Source organism: Staurois parvus, unplaced genomic scaffold (assembly GCF_062004578.1).
Source record: "Staurois parvus isolate SC_StPar_1 unplaced genomic scaffold, SC_StPar_1.0 ptg000081l, whole genome shotgun sequence".
In the NCBI taxonomy this organism is placed as follows: Eukaryota; Metazoa; Chordata; class Amphibia; order Anura; family Ranidae; genus Staurois; species Staurois parvus.
Window position 1 is genome coordinate 8,247,998 of NW_028317877.1, and position 17,897 is coordinate 8,265,894.

The following is a 17,897-nucleotide window of genomic DNA, read 5'->3' on the forward strand; positions in this document are numbered from 1 at the left end:
AATAGTGGAGTATTAAAATAGGGTACAGCACAGTCTAGGTACACATTTACACAGGGTCTCAAAAGATGTTAGGTAGTCAGAAAACTGGCTATCGCATTTTTAGAGAGTTAAAAAAGTTAAAAGTAAAAAAAAAAAATTTAAAAAAGCCCCAAAAAGTTGTTTTTGTTGAGTTACTGTTCTGTTGGTACTGGTTTATTGTTAACCATTGTTTTCTTTGCAGAAATGCCATTCAGCTGAAGCACTGATCTGTTTATTTTGACAACAACAGTGCTCTCTGCATATACGTCAGCGCATGCAGCACCGCTGAGTGAGATTTATCATCCACAGTTAAAAAAAAAACAAAAACATACTGTATATGCTCAAGCATGAGGGCCTGGGGTGGTTAGTTGGAGGATCGTTCCTATGCTTCGGCATATATATTTTTTCATTTTTTTTTTACATAGATTTCCTTATCCACAGGCTGAATGAAAAAAAAATAAATTAATGTATGCCCAACATTAGAAGTGGGTGGATGCAGGATGGGTATATTCTAATGGTGAGCTTATCACACACTTTTCTGGCAGATATTTCTTCTCTTTTTTCATTCAACCCACAGGCTAAAAAAACAACTTATATGCCCATCAAGGACCAGCGATATACTGGTATATCACAGGAATTTGAGTGGCTATACTAGGAGGATGCCTACAGCTACAGGGGCATCATCCTGGTATAGTTTTTTTCAGCCCGCAGTCGGCTTTCATATAAAAGCAATCCTAGCATCTAATTAGCTGCAGGATTGCTTTTACAAGTAACGGGAGGGGACGACCCCACCCACTCCTGCTGCCTTCGATGGCTTTTCTCGGGTTGTCCTGTACCATCGGAGAACCTGAGAATGCCAGCGTTTTGACCAATCTGAGACCACTAAAGCTCCAATCATCTCTTTAGTCTAAGCACTAGAAGCTACGAGCATTTCATTGTTTCGGTGGATATCAACAGCGCCATTTCTAAATTGGGAAAGCATCTGATCACACCAATCTTGGTGTGATCAGATGATTTAAGGTCAGAGGAGATATCTAGAGCAGCGTTTTTCAACCACTGTGCCGCGGCACACTAGTGTGCCGTGAGATATTGTCTGGTGTGCCGTGGGAAAAATTCCAATTTCATCTGTAACATGTGGCTTCGGCTCACAAATAGACCAATCATTAGAATCTAATGATTCAGTGGTCGGCAAGCCGCGGCTCGCGAGCCACATGCGGCTCTTTACCCAGTCTAATGCGGCTCTTCTGTGTGCCGGGCGCCTGCTCCCCTCCCTCCTCTCGGTCGGCCGCTCCCCTGCCTCCTCTCGGTTGGCAGCCCCAAAAGTCCGCGCGGACCTTTTAATCCGGCTTGCGGATGTGGCTGTCAGGATGTGTGTAGGCGGGGCAGCGTGCCGAACGTGAGGGGAGGGGAGCTAGGCTCCTCTCACAGTCCGCCCTGAAGACCCGAACGGCGCGGGAAGACAGCGAGAGGAACGCAAAAGGTAAGTGAATTGACACGGGGGACTTGGCTTACTAGAAGGGGGGGGGGGGAATAGTACTGTGGGGGATGAAATACTATATGAGGGATGAATTACTTTATGAGGGATGAAATACTATATGGGGGGATGAAATACTATATGGGGGATGAATTACTATATCAGGGATGAATTACTATATGAGGGATGAAATACTATATGGGGGGATGAAATACTATATGGGGGGATGAAATACTATATGGGGGGATGAATTACTATATGAGGGATGAAATACTATATGGGGGGATGAAATACTATATGAGGGATGAAATACTATATGGGGGATGAATTACTATATGAGGGATGAATTACTGTATGAGGGATGAAATACTATATGGGGGGATGAAATACTATATGAGGGATGAAATACTATATGAGGGGATGAAATACTATATGGGGGGATGAAATACTATATGGGGGATGAAATACTATATGAGGGATGAAATACTATATGAGGGATGAAATACTATATGAGGGATGAATTACTATATGAGGGATGAAATACTATATGGGGGGATGAAATACTATATGGGGGGATGAAATACTATATGGGGGGATGAAATACTATATGAGGGATGAATTACTATATGAGGGATGAAATACTATATGGGGGGATGAAATACTATATGGGGGGATGAAATACTATATGAGGGATGAATTACTATATGGGGGGATGAAATACTATATGAGGGATGAATTACTATATGAGGGATGAAATACTATATGAGGGATGAAATACTATATGGGGGGATGAAATACTATATGAGGGATGAAATACTATATGGGGGGATGAAATACTATATGAGGGATGAAATACTATATGAGGGATGAATTACTATATGGGGGATGAAATACTATATGAGGGATGAAATACTATATGGGGGATTAATTACTATGCTTACTATGGGGGAATATTACTATACTTACTATGGATGACACATACACATCATTCATCTACTCTTGGTCCGGCCCCCGGGTCCAATTATAAAATACTTTATTATTTCATAATAAAGTAATTATAAAATAATTTCTTTGTGTTTGATTCCTATTCAAGAGAATTACTTTATATATAGTCAATATAGGCACAGAGGTAAATTTTTTTAACATTTTCTAATGGTGGTGTGCCTCGTGATTTTTTTCATGAAAAAAGTGTGCCTTTGCACAAAAAAGGTTGAAAAACACTGATCTAGAGTGTAATAGATCCCAGATTTCTCAGAAAAGAGTACCTGTCACTGCATATTGCTATCACAGAGGATATTTACATTTCCTGTGGTAACAATTAAATTGATTAAAAGAAAAAAAAAATGAAAGGGACAGTGTAAAAAAAACCCCCCCAAAAATGAAAACACCCTTGTCTTCTGCCTTCCTGTGCAAAGTCGTATGCAAGCATCGACCCAGTGTCGGTATATAAATAGCGGTTGCACTATGCATGTGAGGTATCTCACATCAGATCGAGGGCAGTAATTCTAGTGCTAGACCTCCTGTGTAAATCTAAAGTGCTAGCATATAAAGGCTTTTAAATTGTCGCCTATGAATATTAAAAATGTATGTAGTTTGTCATCGTTGCACAGGGTGTGCGGAGTTGTAAAGCATGCCATGTTTGATTACTCGGCATATCGTCATCTTTTATACCTTACCAAACAATTGGCAAATATATTGTGTTTTTGTGCATGCAAATTTTTTGGAAAAAGTTTTTTTTAATTTTTTTAATTTGAAAAATCGCTCTGCAAGTACTGTATGATATAAAAAATTGCAACACCCACTATTTTATTCTCTAGGGCCTCTGCTTTAAAAAAAATAATATATATAATGTTTGGGGTTCAAAGTAATTTTCTAGCAAAAAATACTGATTTTCCTTCATGTGAACAAAGTGTCAGAAAAGGCTTGGTCTTCAAGTGGTTAGAAGAGTGGGTGATGTGTGGCATAAGCTTCTAATGCTGGGCATAAAATGCCATAACAACCCCCCCCCCCCTCCCAAGGGCGTGTGGCGTGTTGAGTCAATACAAGAATTTATTTTTTACCACAAGTTTTTGGAAAAATTAATTTTTTTTTTTTTGTTAAAACAAAGTTGTCACTTAAATTATATTTAGCTTACACATGTCCTGGGTATATGTGGAATTACACCCCAAAATACATTCTATGTCTCCCAAATATGGCGATATCACATGTGAGTGACCCCAAAATCCAATAAGCACTTTCAGGCTTTTAAAGGGCTTTATTTTTTCATTACCCTTCCTTACTACCTTATCACAGAGGCCCTGAAATGGCATAATCATACACCACCCCCCATGACCCCTTTTCGAAAAGTAGACACTCCAAGGTATTTGCTAAGAGTTATGGTGAGTATTTTGCAGACCTTAGTTGTTGCTACAAGTTTTTGGAAAGTCAAGAAAGAAAATGAAAACATTTTTTATTTTTCAAAACCTTGTGACAAAAATATTTGTAAAATGCTCACAATGCCTTTTTTTAAATTCCTTGGGGTGTCTGCATCTTTCCAAAAAGGTGTCATTTGGGGGGGGGGGGGGGGTTGTGCTATCTTGGCATTTCAAGGCCTCCTAAACTGTGATAGGTAGTGAGAAAGTTAAATGAGGAAATTACGCTTCTTTAGGCTTTCCAAGGGGTCATTGGATTTCGGGTTCCTGTGTGCGGCAAGGCTCCCAAAAAGTCTCATACATGTGGTATCTCCATACTCTGTAGAAGTAGCAGAATGTATTTTGGAGTATAATTCCACATATACCCATGGCATGTGTGGACAATATATAATTTAAGTGACAACTTTGTGTGCAAAAAGCAAATTGTGAAAAAAGAAGATAATTTATTTTTGTCATTTTCCAAAAGTTAGCGATAACATTTTTTTTTTCCATTAACTCAATATGTCTTTCAGCAAATAATTTGGGGTGTCTAATTTCCCCAAAATGCAGTAATTTGGAGCGTTGTGCTATCCTGGAATTTCAGAGCCTCTGAAATTGTGATAGGTAGTGAGGAAGTGCATCAGCCTTTCAAAGGGGTCTTTGGATTTCGGGCTCCTGTATGCAGCTAGGCTCCCAAAAAGTCTCACATGTGGTATCCCCATACTTAGGAGAAGTAGCAGAATATATTTTGAGGTGTATTTCCAAATATACCCATTGCATATGTGTGAGCAATATACCATTTAAATGACAACTATGTGTAAAATAAAAATAAAAATGTTTGCCATTTTCCAAAAACTTGTGCAAAAAAACAAAATCTTCCATGGACTCAACATGCCTCTCAGCAAATAGTTTAGGGCATCTGCTTTCCAATAAGGGGTCATTTGGGGGGTGTTTGTACTACCCTGGCATTTTGAAGAATTCTACATATTCATCTTGCAAAAACACAAAGAAATCAACAAATTGATTTAGAATGTTCATTACATAAGAAAAAAACAAGTGCAAGTCTATAAACTGGACATCTTCAGCAGGGTTTGGGGGTGTATATTCAGAGGAGTTGTTCTCTTTTTCAATTAAAAAATTGTGTAGCGCACAGCAGGCCACCAACACTTTTATTGCATTTTCCATATACAATTGAATAGCGGAAAGGAGTTTACGCCACTTAGCAGTACAGAGTCCAAATTCAAACTCCAGAACAGAATGGGTACAGCTAAGTCGGTAGCTGAAAATCTTCTCTTTGTATCTAAGTCTATGTACATTGTAGGGCCGCATTAAATTAAAGAAGTATGGCATTTTTTTTTTTTTTTTTTTTTAATCATACTTACCTAGGTGGATGCAGCATTGGTCTGATGCTTCATCTGTACCCCGGTGGCTCGAAGAATGAGATCTCAGTGATCACATGATCTTTGATTTCCCACAGCCATTCTGAGCAGAGAGCAGTGGCTGTTAGTCACCGCTGTCTGCTCCCCCCCCCCCCCCCCCTCTCACTGGAGCGCTGGGCTGTGGAGGGGAAGGGAGCAGCTGGTTCAGGCTTTCAGCAGATCACTGAGAGGCTGAGCCAAATGCCGTTCTAGACTGTGGGGTTGATCCAGACTGGACCGGCTGAGTGACATCGGCCAACAGCGGGCTTCAGCCCACTCTCAGCTGAAACCGGGTCACAGAAGTGCAGAACGGACTGCACCCCTGTAATCCATAGGAGAAGTATAGCCAAAATAGCTTTGGCTGTACTTCTCCTTTTAAGTTCTCTGCTAGTCTAAATGCCTCATCGGCTACAATGACAAATGGCAGACTTGGCTCCATGTTACATGGAACAGGCCTCCTTAGGGGGATCTTTAGATGTCATTCATACAGCCTACACCACAGCAGACTGAAGATTTTGAAATCTTCTTGACTCCACGTCCTATAAAATGGAGGTGGGCGTCCACCAATCCCAGTAGAACAATTGGAAAGTATTTCTTGCAGTTGAAATACTTAGGCCCAGGGTTTGGTGAAATTCCCTCCCTAACCTGCTTTCCATCCAGGGCTTCAATACAGTTGGGAAACTGAGATTTCTCCCAAAATTAATCTGCTAACTCTTCCCACGTATGCTCTGTTGGCATCACGACATGATGCAACTCCTCACACAATGTCAAGCTGGTTTCCCGGGTCACCTTTGCCACCCTGCTCACACCCAGTAGGAAATAGTGGTGGAAAGATGCAAAACTGTGACGAGTTGCCAGAAACCCTGAAAAGAGAAAGATTATCAAAAATAATTATATTAAGATAAAAATTATATAGTTAGTCATGGCCAAAAATATTGGCACCCCTGTATTTCTGGCAGATAATGCACCACTTCGCCCAGAAAATTGTTGCAATTACAAATATTTAGGCATTCTCATGTTTATTTCTTTTGATTGTATTGGTATGACACAAAAAAGCGGAGAAACAAAAATCCAAATCTATCACATTCCGGGCAAAACCCCCAAAAATGGAGAGTGCCAATAATTTTGTCCAGTCAATTTAATATTTGGTAAGCATACCCCCTGGAAAAAATAACTGAAATCAATAGCTTTCTGTAAACATCAATGAGTTTCTTGTACCACTCTTTCACCATCTGCTCCAGGTCTGTCAGATTGGAAGGGTTCCTTTTCCCAACTGCTGTTTTGAGATCTCTCCAGAGGTGCTCTATGGAATTGAGATCTGGACTCATTGCCGGCCAGTTCAGTACTCTCCAGTGCTTTGTCTAAAACCATTTCTTTTTGACTTGTGCTTTAGGTCATTGTCCTGCTGTATGACCCATGACCTCTGATGGAGACCCAGCTTTCTGACATTGGGCCCTACATTGCACCCCAGAATTCTTTGGTAGTCTTCAGATTTGATAATGCCATGCACACTGTCAAGATATCCAGTGCCTGTGACATCCAAGCAGCAAAGCAACCCCAAAACATCAGGGAACCTCCACCATTTTTGACTTTAGGGACTGTATTCTTTTCTTTAAAGGCCTCATTGCTTTTTCTGAAAACAGTAGAATGATGGGCTTTATCAAAAAGCTGTAATTTTGTTTTGTCTGTCCACAGCACATGCTCAAAGAGTTTTGGCTTCCTCAGGTACTTTTTGGCAAACTGCAACCTGGCTTTTTTATGTTTCTGTGTCAGCAGTGGGGTCCTGTCCTCCTGGGTCTCCTAACATAATGTCTTAGATGGTGACGTATAGTGCAAGCTGACACCGTTCTACCCTGTGCCTCAAGGTCAGCTTGAATTTGTCTGGAAGTTGGTTGAGGTTCTTTAGCCACTATTTGAAAAATCCTTTGTTGCAATCTTTGATCAATTTTCCTCTTTCATCCACGTCCTGGGAGATTAGCTACAACGCCATGGGCTGTAAACAGCTTGATAGTGTTGCGCACAGTTGACACAGGAACATTAAGATCTTTGGAGACAGACACACACAACAGAAAGGTTGAGTCAATTATTCACCATTTTACCTGGTTGCCAGTGTGATTTGTATATTGTCAGCACCTGTTAATTGATACAGGTGAGTTTAATTACAAATTACAGGAGCATCAAAAGCTTGGAATACAAATATTTCTTAAAATTTTGAGAAGGTGCCAATAAGTTTGTCCAGTTCATTTTTGGGGATTTGGGTGGAATTTGTCAGATCTGTGGGCATATACACAGTGGTAAATGACAGCCCACTTCCTCCCTCCTCCTTCATGCCCACTAACCAGCTAAACACAATGGGTGTGGGATATTACATCTTGATTGATAGAGACGTCACCTACCTGTTATTCTAAAACACAGGCTGGAGGGGTGGGACATAGCCTGTGACTGACAGAAATCTACCCACACCATGTTATTGCCGTAAATAATAAAATATTTGATTTCAAATATATTTGGATGATGATTTAACTGTTTATTGATACTAATAATGTATAAATGATTTATTTTTACTCTGTATCCAAAAGGCCTTTTTTTATTTTGAACATGTGACCAGCAGCAGAGGACTAAAAGCTCCTCCTGCCACTGTTTCCCTGCAGACAGGCTGGGAAAGAGCTGGGTCATGTAATATATATATAGATTAGGAAAAACGATACAGGTGTACCTCGGTTTACGCATTTAATGCATTCTTCGGGACGTTTCGAATTGCGAAAAATTCGTAAACCGAAATGCAGTTTCCCATAGGAATGCATTGAAAACCAATTAATCCGTTCCGGAGGTTAGAAGAAAGTGTAAAAAAAAAAAAAAAAAAAAAAGTCTGTCACCTTAGGTCAGTTCTCCTTTTTTTTAAATGTAATTACCAGCTTTTTTTTTTCTTCACTATAGCTCAGAGAATCAGCTGTCACTTCCCCCCAGCTAAAAGAAAGAAAGAGAGAGTTTCTTTTTAGTTTATTTCTCAGAGTTACAAGAAACAATGTTTCCTTTTAATTTGTTTCCTGAGATAAAAGAAACAAAGTATCCTTTTAGCTCCAGGGACAGTGACAGCTAATTCTGTGAGCTGTAGTGAAGAAAAAAAAAAAGCCAGCAATTGCATTTAAAAATTGGCACCGACATACACTTTGTATTGCGAAAAAAAATTTGTACACCGAGGCATTATCTTCAATGGATTTTCAATCGTAAACCGAAAATTATGTTAACCGAGGTGTTTGTAAACCGAGGTACACCTGTACTTAAAATGTTTTTATTAAAATAGTTACAGAGCCATCATCCATTTAAAGTAAAAGAAGGGTAACGTAAATTAAACCGTGTTTGTTTAATATCACTTTAAGGAACATTCAATGCTGACTAGTCACTGATTGGTTATCTTGCATATTCTTCTGTGTTAAAACTGGCTAAAGATCTTACTGTAAAGAATGAGCCATCCTTCATCTGAGACAGATACTGGGAAGTGAGGTGTGTGTGCTTTGGGAAAAACACAGAGGAAAGTGAGCAGTGCCCATGGGTAAGACATGTACATTATTTTTATATGGGATATGTATGGTAAGAGTGAGAGTGGCATTGCACAGTGTTGAGATTCAGGCGGGTAAACTTTAAAATGTGCGTGGTGCAGGAGGGATACAGGAGAATCTTTACACTCTAGCTGAATTATTATCTAGAATTATATGTTATATAAAAAGGAAGAATTGTCAGTCTTTTGTCTAAATTTTAAATTCATTATTTACTTTTTAGGCAACAAACATGAGGATGGAACACAGAGTGACTATGAAAATAGTGCAACATTTAAACATAGAAACAAGTGTACCAATGTACAAGATTGTGGGAGAGAGGGTCTTGCAGAGCAGAAAAAGCTGGAGCAGAAGATTCAGACTGAAGGAAAGCAGCAGGAAACTGCAAGTCAGACTGCTTTTTTAATAGAGTTTTTTGATGATGACCACCCAAGAAAAAGACGCTCGTATTCTTTCTCTCTAAACACCAGCACTTCTGGCCCAGAAGCTCCATATCCAATCCCACAGTCAAGGATAGATAAAGTCAAAGCTGCTTCTGTTGATCCTAAAGGGCTGTGTTTGGGTTTACAGTCTGGTGCCTCATCTCATAGAGTAATTCATAGCACACAGCATGCAAAATTGCTGCTTAAACAGAAATCTGAAGAGCCTTGCACATCTTTATTAGTTTCACAAAATGTTTTATTGAGGAGCTCTGGAAGCCTTGGACATCGACAAACTAATAAGCGGATTACATCTGACAGTGTGGAATTGCCTTCCTTGGAGAAAGATCATAGGAGCAGTCATCTTGTTGAAAAGGCAAATAGCAGGGATGATGCAGAAGGACCATGTGCGACGGTAACCCACATAACAGCTTTTGGATTTACTGCTAGTGTCACAGACAGGTTGTTTCTGTTTCAGTGAATTTTTTTTTTAGAAATTACCTGTGTGTTAAAATATAAAATATTGTGTTTGCAAAATACTACTTTTTGCTATAAAGTGCTAAATACAACCAAAACTGCTCTTTCAAAATTGGGTGAACCTTTGTGTTAAAGCCTGGGTTAAAAAAAGAAAAATCAGCACAAGGGACAATATTTAACTATCAGTCCAGTGTAGTGTGTCTCTTGTAATGCGGGATCCTGCATTATTGAAATGTCTCTCCCTCCTCCAGCCACTGAGGGACTTGTCATATGCACTCATCAAGATTGTTGATAATGCCTGCCCTTTCTGTTCAACCCCCTTTTCCATTTATAAAAGCTGTACTATGAATGGAGGATGACAGATGAATGAAAGATCCACCTCGCCATTCACAGATTTTAATAATGGAAGTGCTATAGTACAGCTTCCATGAACGGAGGAGATGGGCAGAAAGGGTGGGCGTGTTTGGCACTCTTGATGGGTGCATATTACAGTTCCCTCTGCTCGAACTCCTGCTCTACTGGAAGATTGCGGTGGCAGGGTCGCTGTGTGTTTGAGCAGTCATATGAGGAAGAATTCTACTAATGCAGGAGCCAGCACACAAGGGACACAATGGATTGATAGTAAGTCATGTCCCTTGTACTATTTTTCTTTAAATTTTATTTTTGACTAAAATTAGGCTTTAACCCCTTCACACCTGCTCTATTCAAAAATGCAGCCCCACTGGACTGGGCTTTTTTCCGTGAGGCCGCTAATTTACGTACCTGTCTTTGTGCTGGGAGCGTGCCGCACAGTGCACTTCCAAGCACAGAGAACAAGGTCTTGTTGTAAGTCCTGGGTCCCATTCTAATGATCAGGACCCAAAACTCCTGATTCTGGGTCACCTGATCGCTGTGATGGCCTCTTATTGGCAGTCACTGTGAAGCCTGCCCCCTTGTTTTCTCTCTTTGAATGGAGGAGAGAGATACATTGTATCTCTCTCTGTCCTTTCAGAGAGAAAAAAAACAAGTGTTTAAAATAAATAAATAAAAATAATTAATAAGAAAAATACCTAGATCAAGATTTGATCTAGGTCTGTGCCAGGGTTAGTGTTTGGGTCAAGAGTCATGATCAGTGTGTGTATATATATATATATATATATATATATATATATATATATATATATATATATATATATATATATATATATATATAATTTTTTTTTTTTTTAATTGGTATCAGTGTCACACAAAATGTGCACTATTTGTTTCTGGGCAGTACTAGGTACAAGCAACTAACTTGCGCACATGTGGTATCACTGCGGTCATTAGGAGAAAGTAGTTCTTTGGTGGTAGGTTATGGTAGTAACTAAATAAAAAAAAAATATATATTTTTTTTTACTATTTTGGGCCAGTTTTTCTTTGATAATAAAAAAAAAATCATGAGATATCTATTACCATTTACCACCAAATGAAAGCCCAAGTTGTCCTGAAAAAAATGAGATATAATCCACCTGTATGCACAAAGTAATTGTGATGATAAGTATGGTTTTACTAACACATGTCAAAGTTGCAAACTTGTGCTTAGGCGTTAAGATTTGTTTTACCCTTGGGCACGAAGGGGTTAAAGGACAACTGTACCTTTGTATAATTGTCCAATAATACACCCCCTAAGTGCTACCCACTAGTTGAAATACCTTCTGCCCTGATCCAATGATAATTACTGTGAAGCTCTGCTTGGCACTGCATAGCCTTTTCATTCCTATAGGAAGTCTGTACCTTAAGCAGCCTCAATCAATGGCTTGGAGTATGACTTTCCTGTAACAAAGAATGTAGCCATGGTCTTTTTTTTTTTTTTTTTGCAAAAGGCTCTGTAGCTCCAAGTGGGAAAAGGGTTGGGGGTGCATACTTATAACAGGACAACCGTACATTGGTACATTTGTCCTTTAAGGGCTTGTTCACACCATGGTGCAGAGACTTCAGTTTTTCTGCATGCGTTCTGCAAGGGCACAAAAAAATCAGTTTGTTTTCTGTGAACCTTGTTCAAACCACAACACTGGTATCCCGTGCACATTTTTTCTGAGCAGGAATCTGCAATGTGTATAAAACTCATTGAAGCACGGATAAAAACTGATGTAAATTGATGTCTCTGCAAGTGAAATCTGCGCGTCAGTTTCCATTAGTGTTTCTGCATGTATGGTGTGAATGAGGCTCTAAAGTAAACCTGTCAGTTGCATCAGTTTGTTGATACTGTTAATATTTTCAAAGTACACAGATACCACAAGTGCCAGCACCAAGTAGTTTTATAAAGCCATGTGCCTGTGCTTTGGTTGTATTATCTGCTTGCATAGCAGCAAGATCAGCTAACATGTTTTGCATTCTATATGCTTTTTTAAATGCATAAAAAAGTAATTCTTCAAGTGAAACCTTTTCATGTGTACATTACACATTTTATGGATTTCATAATCTTTATTTCTGATTTCAGCCTTTGTATAGATATTACAATGACTTGGCCTGCTTTATTTTTTCAGTATAGCAAACCACTCAATATCTGTTTACTTAAATGATGACTTGGAAGTATTTCCCTAGCACAGCAGGGATTTTGTATTTTGGTGCTTTCTAGATCTTAGTCTTCTGTGTTCATAAGTGCAGAGTGCTTTCCAGGTCCACAGCCTTGGCACAGTCCAAGGCATGAGCAGTTCTGTGAAGACTCTGAGTAAGGCTGGATAGGCTGAAGCAGTAGAAGGTACGGCGCTGTTTGCACAGTTTTGGACTCTTTAAAATTTTTTGGCACTGCTGATATCACTGCGGTTGGGGTTGAGCACTGACTGCAATCTTCTGGGTGGAGTGCTGTGCATACATTCTTTCCTGCCATTCAGCCTGAAAAAGGCATCATTCTTCTTCTGCTTCTCTTGAAGCACCGTGTGTCTTTTGTCTCTGGCCTTTTTCCACTGCCTTCAAAAGGGTCACCCCTGGTTGCATAAAACCCTCATCAGTACCAGTTGTCCGGGATTGCATTGGGCCTAGTTGCTACTACACAACATTCTTCTCATGGCATAGAAAGGGCATTCCTGCTGCCACGGGTGACTTTAGCCCATGATCCCTTAGTGGTTCAGGGGATATTTATTTGGCAGCCCCAGGTGGTCTTAGGGTTGTCATAATCGGAGTCTCCTTCAGCTCTGTCTGGGAATGGGGGGAGTCAAAGTCTTCCCTATGTCCACTGGGACCTTCATATCCACTCTGAACTTTCTATCTGTTTGTGCCTGGTTTTTGGATCAATTGGCCCCTATCTCTGGCAGTGACCTGTCTCTGACCCACCTTAGCAGTGAAATATAATTAAAGGAAATCTAAAGTTATACTCTTCACAATAATGTATAGAACATGCAATATGAAATTCATAAAACCACGTTTTTTTTCTGAATTCTTTTTTCTTGTAAAATCAGTCTTTATACCTCCATGTTCCCATCAGCAGCTTCTGCTGTTTTTATTGTCTTAGTTTATTTGAATTGCTTCTTATGTCAGCTTCTTTCATTAAAGCAGATTGCATTTCCCAGGTAGTCTAGCACCACATTTAATATAAGCGATATCGATTCTTCTGCTTTTTCCTCGGTTCCAGGCTGTATCAGAGGCATCTAAAGTAGAGAGGTGGATGGTGGCAATGGCAAGACATTCAGAAGTAGGTGTGGAGCTGTGAGGGAGTAGTTCAGAGCTTTTGTTTGTGTGACTGCAATGGAAGACTTTAGGAAGCCAGAAGGAAATGTTGACACAGGTATCCAGGAAATCAGTGTGAATGTGGTTCTTGTCATCTAGTCCAAGGTATTTATGGGGACGAAATGGAGAAAGAAAATTTAGAGGTACAAGGTGAGAAATGTTAAAATGATATACTGAAGCAAATATGACATTTCTTTTGTTTTATGACTTTGGTGATGCTTTTAAAGGGTGGAAAGTATGTTCACCTTTCAGTATTTCACTGACAGCTGAATTCGCTCATTAGATCCCAGTTGGAATTAAGTGATATAGCTCTTTGCCCTGTGTTGGCAGGATTCCTGATCTGTCAAACCATGTCAGAATAGGTAAATCCCTTAAAGGGGATTCCTCCATTGTGGAGATAGGCCCTTGTTTTGTAGAGTGGCTGAAGCAAATGTCTGGAGCCTTATTCTTACTGCAAGCCTTTACTCTTGTATATTGCATGGAACTGATGTCTGTGCCAATATGTAGGGCACGCTGGCTACCCATGTAGAATGCTGATGAGACGTCTAAGGAGCTTCTGATTCACTTACCCTTTCATCTCTTTGAACCTACTCTTAACACCATAGTTATAAATGCCGCAGGGGGCCAGATAATATTCCTCATTCCTCCCCTTTAGGGGCTTATAGTGTGTTGAGAGAAAAACTTCTTAATGTTGTTTTACCTACTCTCATTGCCTTTTTACCTGCTTAAGCCTCCCCCTTAGTATTTGGAAGCCTGGACTTAAGGTGAGACATCTGCATGGTCCCTATGGACCAAGAATTCTCTGGCATGTCGATTCAGCCTTTTCAGGGTGAGGTGGTCTCTTCCCTCTATAATGTCCCCAGGGTTTTAGGCCTCAGGTTTTCCCCACTGGCAGCAGAATTTGCTTGATCAAAATCTTGCATCGGAATTGAGACAGTCTACTTGCTCAGTAGTTCTAGTTTTCATCTTGTACAGCTGAACGTTCCACTATGTAAATACCTGTAACTGTAACAACCCCTACTCTTGAAGCCCATTGTAGCCTGCTGTACACAAATACATTGAGAGAAAGGTTGAATAGCACAAAATTGTGTGAAAAAATGCAGCAAACCTTTCCAGAAGTTCTAAAGGATTTATATAATTCTCAGTGATAACTTGGTCAATCTGCCTTTATTGGCATTGTTTTGATTAGCGTTCGCTCTTCGCTTGTTGATTTTACTTGATTACTAGAGTTGCTTTTAACTTTCAGATTTATTTATTTTTTCTTCAGGATATGACTTCATCAAGTAAAAAACGTTGGGCATCACAATGGGCCAGTCTGGCGTCTAATCATGTAGGACAAGATCAAGATAATGGACAGAGTGAATCCAATATTTCACCTCCTGCTGAAAATGGTACTTTTTGTCATTTTTGAATACTACTAACACTTGTAAAGTTGTTTTGCTACCATCACAGTTGTTGAATACTCTGCAGTGGTTTCAAATCACATTCCCATGTGAAAATTTTGAAAACATGTTGAACAGGCCTGTGAAAAATGCTTGGTATTAATGTTGCTACAGTTCATCAGTGGAAACAACACTTAAAGAAAGGGACTTAATTTCTTTCTCTTCCATTGATAGACACATAACATCTTTAAGTTCTACTGCTTCTTACGGGAGGCTTTGACACTGGCAAACAAAAAACTATAGGCTAGCCTAGGGTATAACACCCTCTACTACCAGCATGCCCCCCTTTTTTTTTCTCCAATAGTTATCTCAGCCTGGGTTTTTGACTGGATGGTTGTAGGGTAAGCCTGGAAGTGTCTCTCTGGCACTGATGTCCATGTGGTGCTTTCCACACTCACTTATGAGTTAGCAGCTGGGTACGTTTCTGGTCCAGAACTGCTGGCATTACCTTTTGCCTTGTGTCTAAAAACCCACTTGATTGGTAGGCCATTGGAACCAGGCACTGGGAACATTTTATTGGTTGCTGGGTGCCATTATTCCCTGTTTTCCAAAGGCTCTGCCATGGAAAGAGTTAATGCTGTGGGGTAGAGCACTGATGTCAATCCACTGGGTTAAGTGCTGCCCTGTCTACACACTCTTTCAAGCAAAACTACATTGAGGAAGCATCCTTTGCTGCTGTTCCTGCTGCAAAGAGCCACATGGAACTTAAATCCATTCCCACTGCCACCTACAGTAACTTTGGCCTCAACATTCCTTTGATAGGGAAGCTTCACCCATTGCTATACTCAAGGTCTTTCTTTAAGCCTCTACCTTGCTTACCTCACTTTTGCTGAAATACATTTGATTCCAGACATAGGGGAACAGTACTGCTGTACCAGGTGCCCCAACACATTCTCAGCTAACAGGTTGGGGACTGAATCATGCTGCCCTCCTTGGCTCCTTTGGACTTGGCTGGGCCCACTGCCTTTTCAGATGTTTTAAAATGGTCACCCATGACTTGATAGCTTAAATTTACCCACTTGTTTGCAGAATCTTACAGTGGGGATCGAAAGTTTGGGCACCCCAGCTAAAAATTTGTATTAATGTGCATAAAGAAGCCAAGGAAAGATGGAAAAATCTCCAAAAGGCATCAAATTACAGATTAGACATTCTTATAATATGTCAACAAAAGTTAGATTTTATTTCTATCATTTACACTTTCAAAATAGCAGAAAACAAAAAAATAGCGTCTGCAAAAGTTTGGGCACCCTGCAGAGGTAATATCTTGTACTGCCCCCTTTGGCAAGTATCACAGCTTGTAAACGCTTTTTGTAGCCAGCCAAGAGTCTTTCAATTCTTGTTTGAGGTATCTTTGCCCATTCTTCCTTACAAAAGTCTTCCAGTTCTTTGAGATTTCTGGGCTGTCTGTCACGCACTGCTCTTTTAAGGTCTATCCATAGATTTTCAATTATGTTGAGGTCAGGAGATTGTGAAGGCCATGGCAAAACCTTCAGTTTACGCCTCTTGATGTAATCCCCTGTGGATTTGGAGGTGTGTTTAGGATCATTATCCATTTGTAGAAGCCATCCTCTCTTTAAGTTCAGCTTTTTCACACATGGCATAAAGTTACCATCCAAAATTTGCTGAAATTTTATTGAATCCATTTTTCCTTCTACTCATGAGATGTTCCCTGTGCCACTGGCTGCAACACAACCCCAAAGCATGATTGATCCAACCCCATGCTTAACAGTTGGACAGAGGTTCTTTTCATTAAATTCTGTGCCCCTTCTTCTCCAAACGTACCTTTGCTCATTCCGGCCAAAAAGTTCAATTTTACCTCATCGGTCCACAGAACTTGTTTCCCAAATGCATCAGGCTTGTCTATATGTTCATTTGCAAAGTTCAAACGATGATTTTTGTGGTGAGGACGTAGAAGAGGTTTTCTTCTGATGACTCTTCCATGAAGACCATATTTGTACCTCTTTAAAGTATCTCTTTATAGTGGAATAGTGTACCACAAATCCAGTGTCTGCCAGATCTTTCTGGAGGGATCGTGCAGTCAAACGTGGGTTTTGAATTGTTTTTCTCACAATCCTGTGAGCTGTTCTGTCTGATATTTTCCAGATCTTGCTTTAACTTCCACTGTTCCTGATGACTGCCATTTCTTAATTACATTCCAAACAGAGGATATTGACATCTGAAAATGCTTTGCTATCTTCTTATAGCCTTCTCCAGCTTTGTGAGCATCAACTATTTTCAGTTTCAGTTTTCTAGACAACTGCTTAGAAGAACCCATGGTGCTGATTGCTGGGGCAAGGTCAGATGAGTCTGGGCATTTAAAACCTTTGTGATTGACATCACCTGGTCTTCCCAGACGATGATTGAGAACAATCCATGACACTGGCAGGTCTCAGCTTTGCAAAGGGGGCAGTGCATGCTATAAATTCTGCAGGGTGCCCAAACTTTTGCAGACGCCATTTTTTTGTTTTCTGTTATTTTGAAAGTGTAAATGATGGAAATAAAATCTAACTTTTGTTGACATATTATAAGAATGTCTAATCTGTAATTTGATGCCTTTTGGAGATTTTTCCATCTTTCCTTGGCTTCTTTATGCACATTAATACAAATTTTTAGCTGGGGTGCCCAAACTTTCGATCCCCACTGTATAGCAGAGGCCACAACCATTCTAATTTACCCTCTCCAGCAGATTTGTTGTCCAATTTACCTGCGGCCTTAGTGGCTTTTTAGGCATCAGCAATGGATACTAAGTATTATGAATTGTTCATGTCCTTGACCAATGTGTTTTCCCCTGAGGAGTTATAGTCCACTGCTGTTACTCCCAAGTTAAAGGAGACTGTTTTGGATCCAATTGATACAGTGTGTACTACTTTAAAACTTGAGGGTTCAGCTTGTCGCATCAGCTAGTGCTTTTTCTGGCTTTGGTTTTTATAGGTCTCCTAAGGTCCTAAAGACTCGTCTTTCTTGTCTCTTGAGGGATACAGAACGTCTTTCACCTTTGGGTTATGCTGCCTTGTA

At 40.0% G+C, this 17,897-nt stretch overlaps 1 protein-coding gene across 4 annotated transcripts in view; it reads left to right on the forward strand.

The window, feature by feature from the left end:
- Positions 1-17,897, forward strand: part of CEP170 (centrosomal protein 170) — a 158,151-nt gene that overhangs the window by 75,712 nt on the left and 64,542 nt on the right. For all 4 annotated transcript variants that reach the window (XM_089669775.1, XM_089669778.1, XM_089669776.1 and 1 more), the window contains exons 9-10: positions 9,081-9,691; positions 14,708-14,831. In XM_089669775.1, the coding sequence (XP_089525901.1) occupies positions 9,081-9,691; positions 14,708-14,831 (735 nt within the window). The remainder of the gene's footprint in view (positions 1-9,080; positions 9,692-14,707; positions 14,832-17,897) is intronic.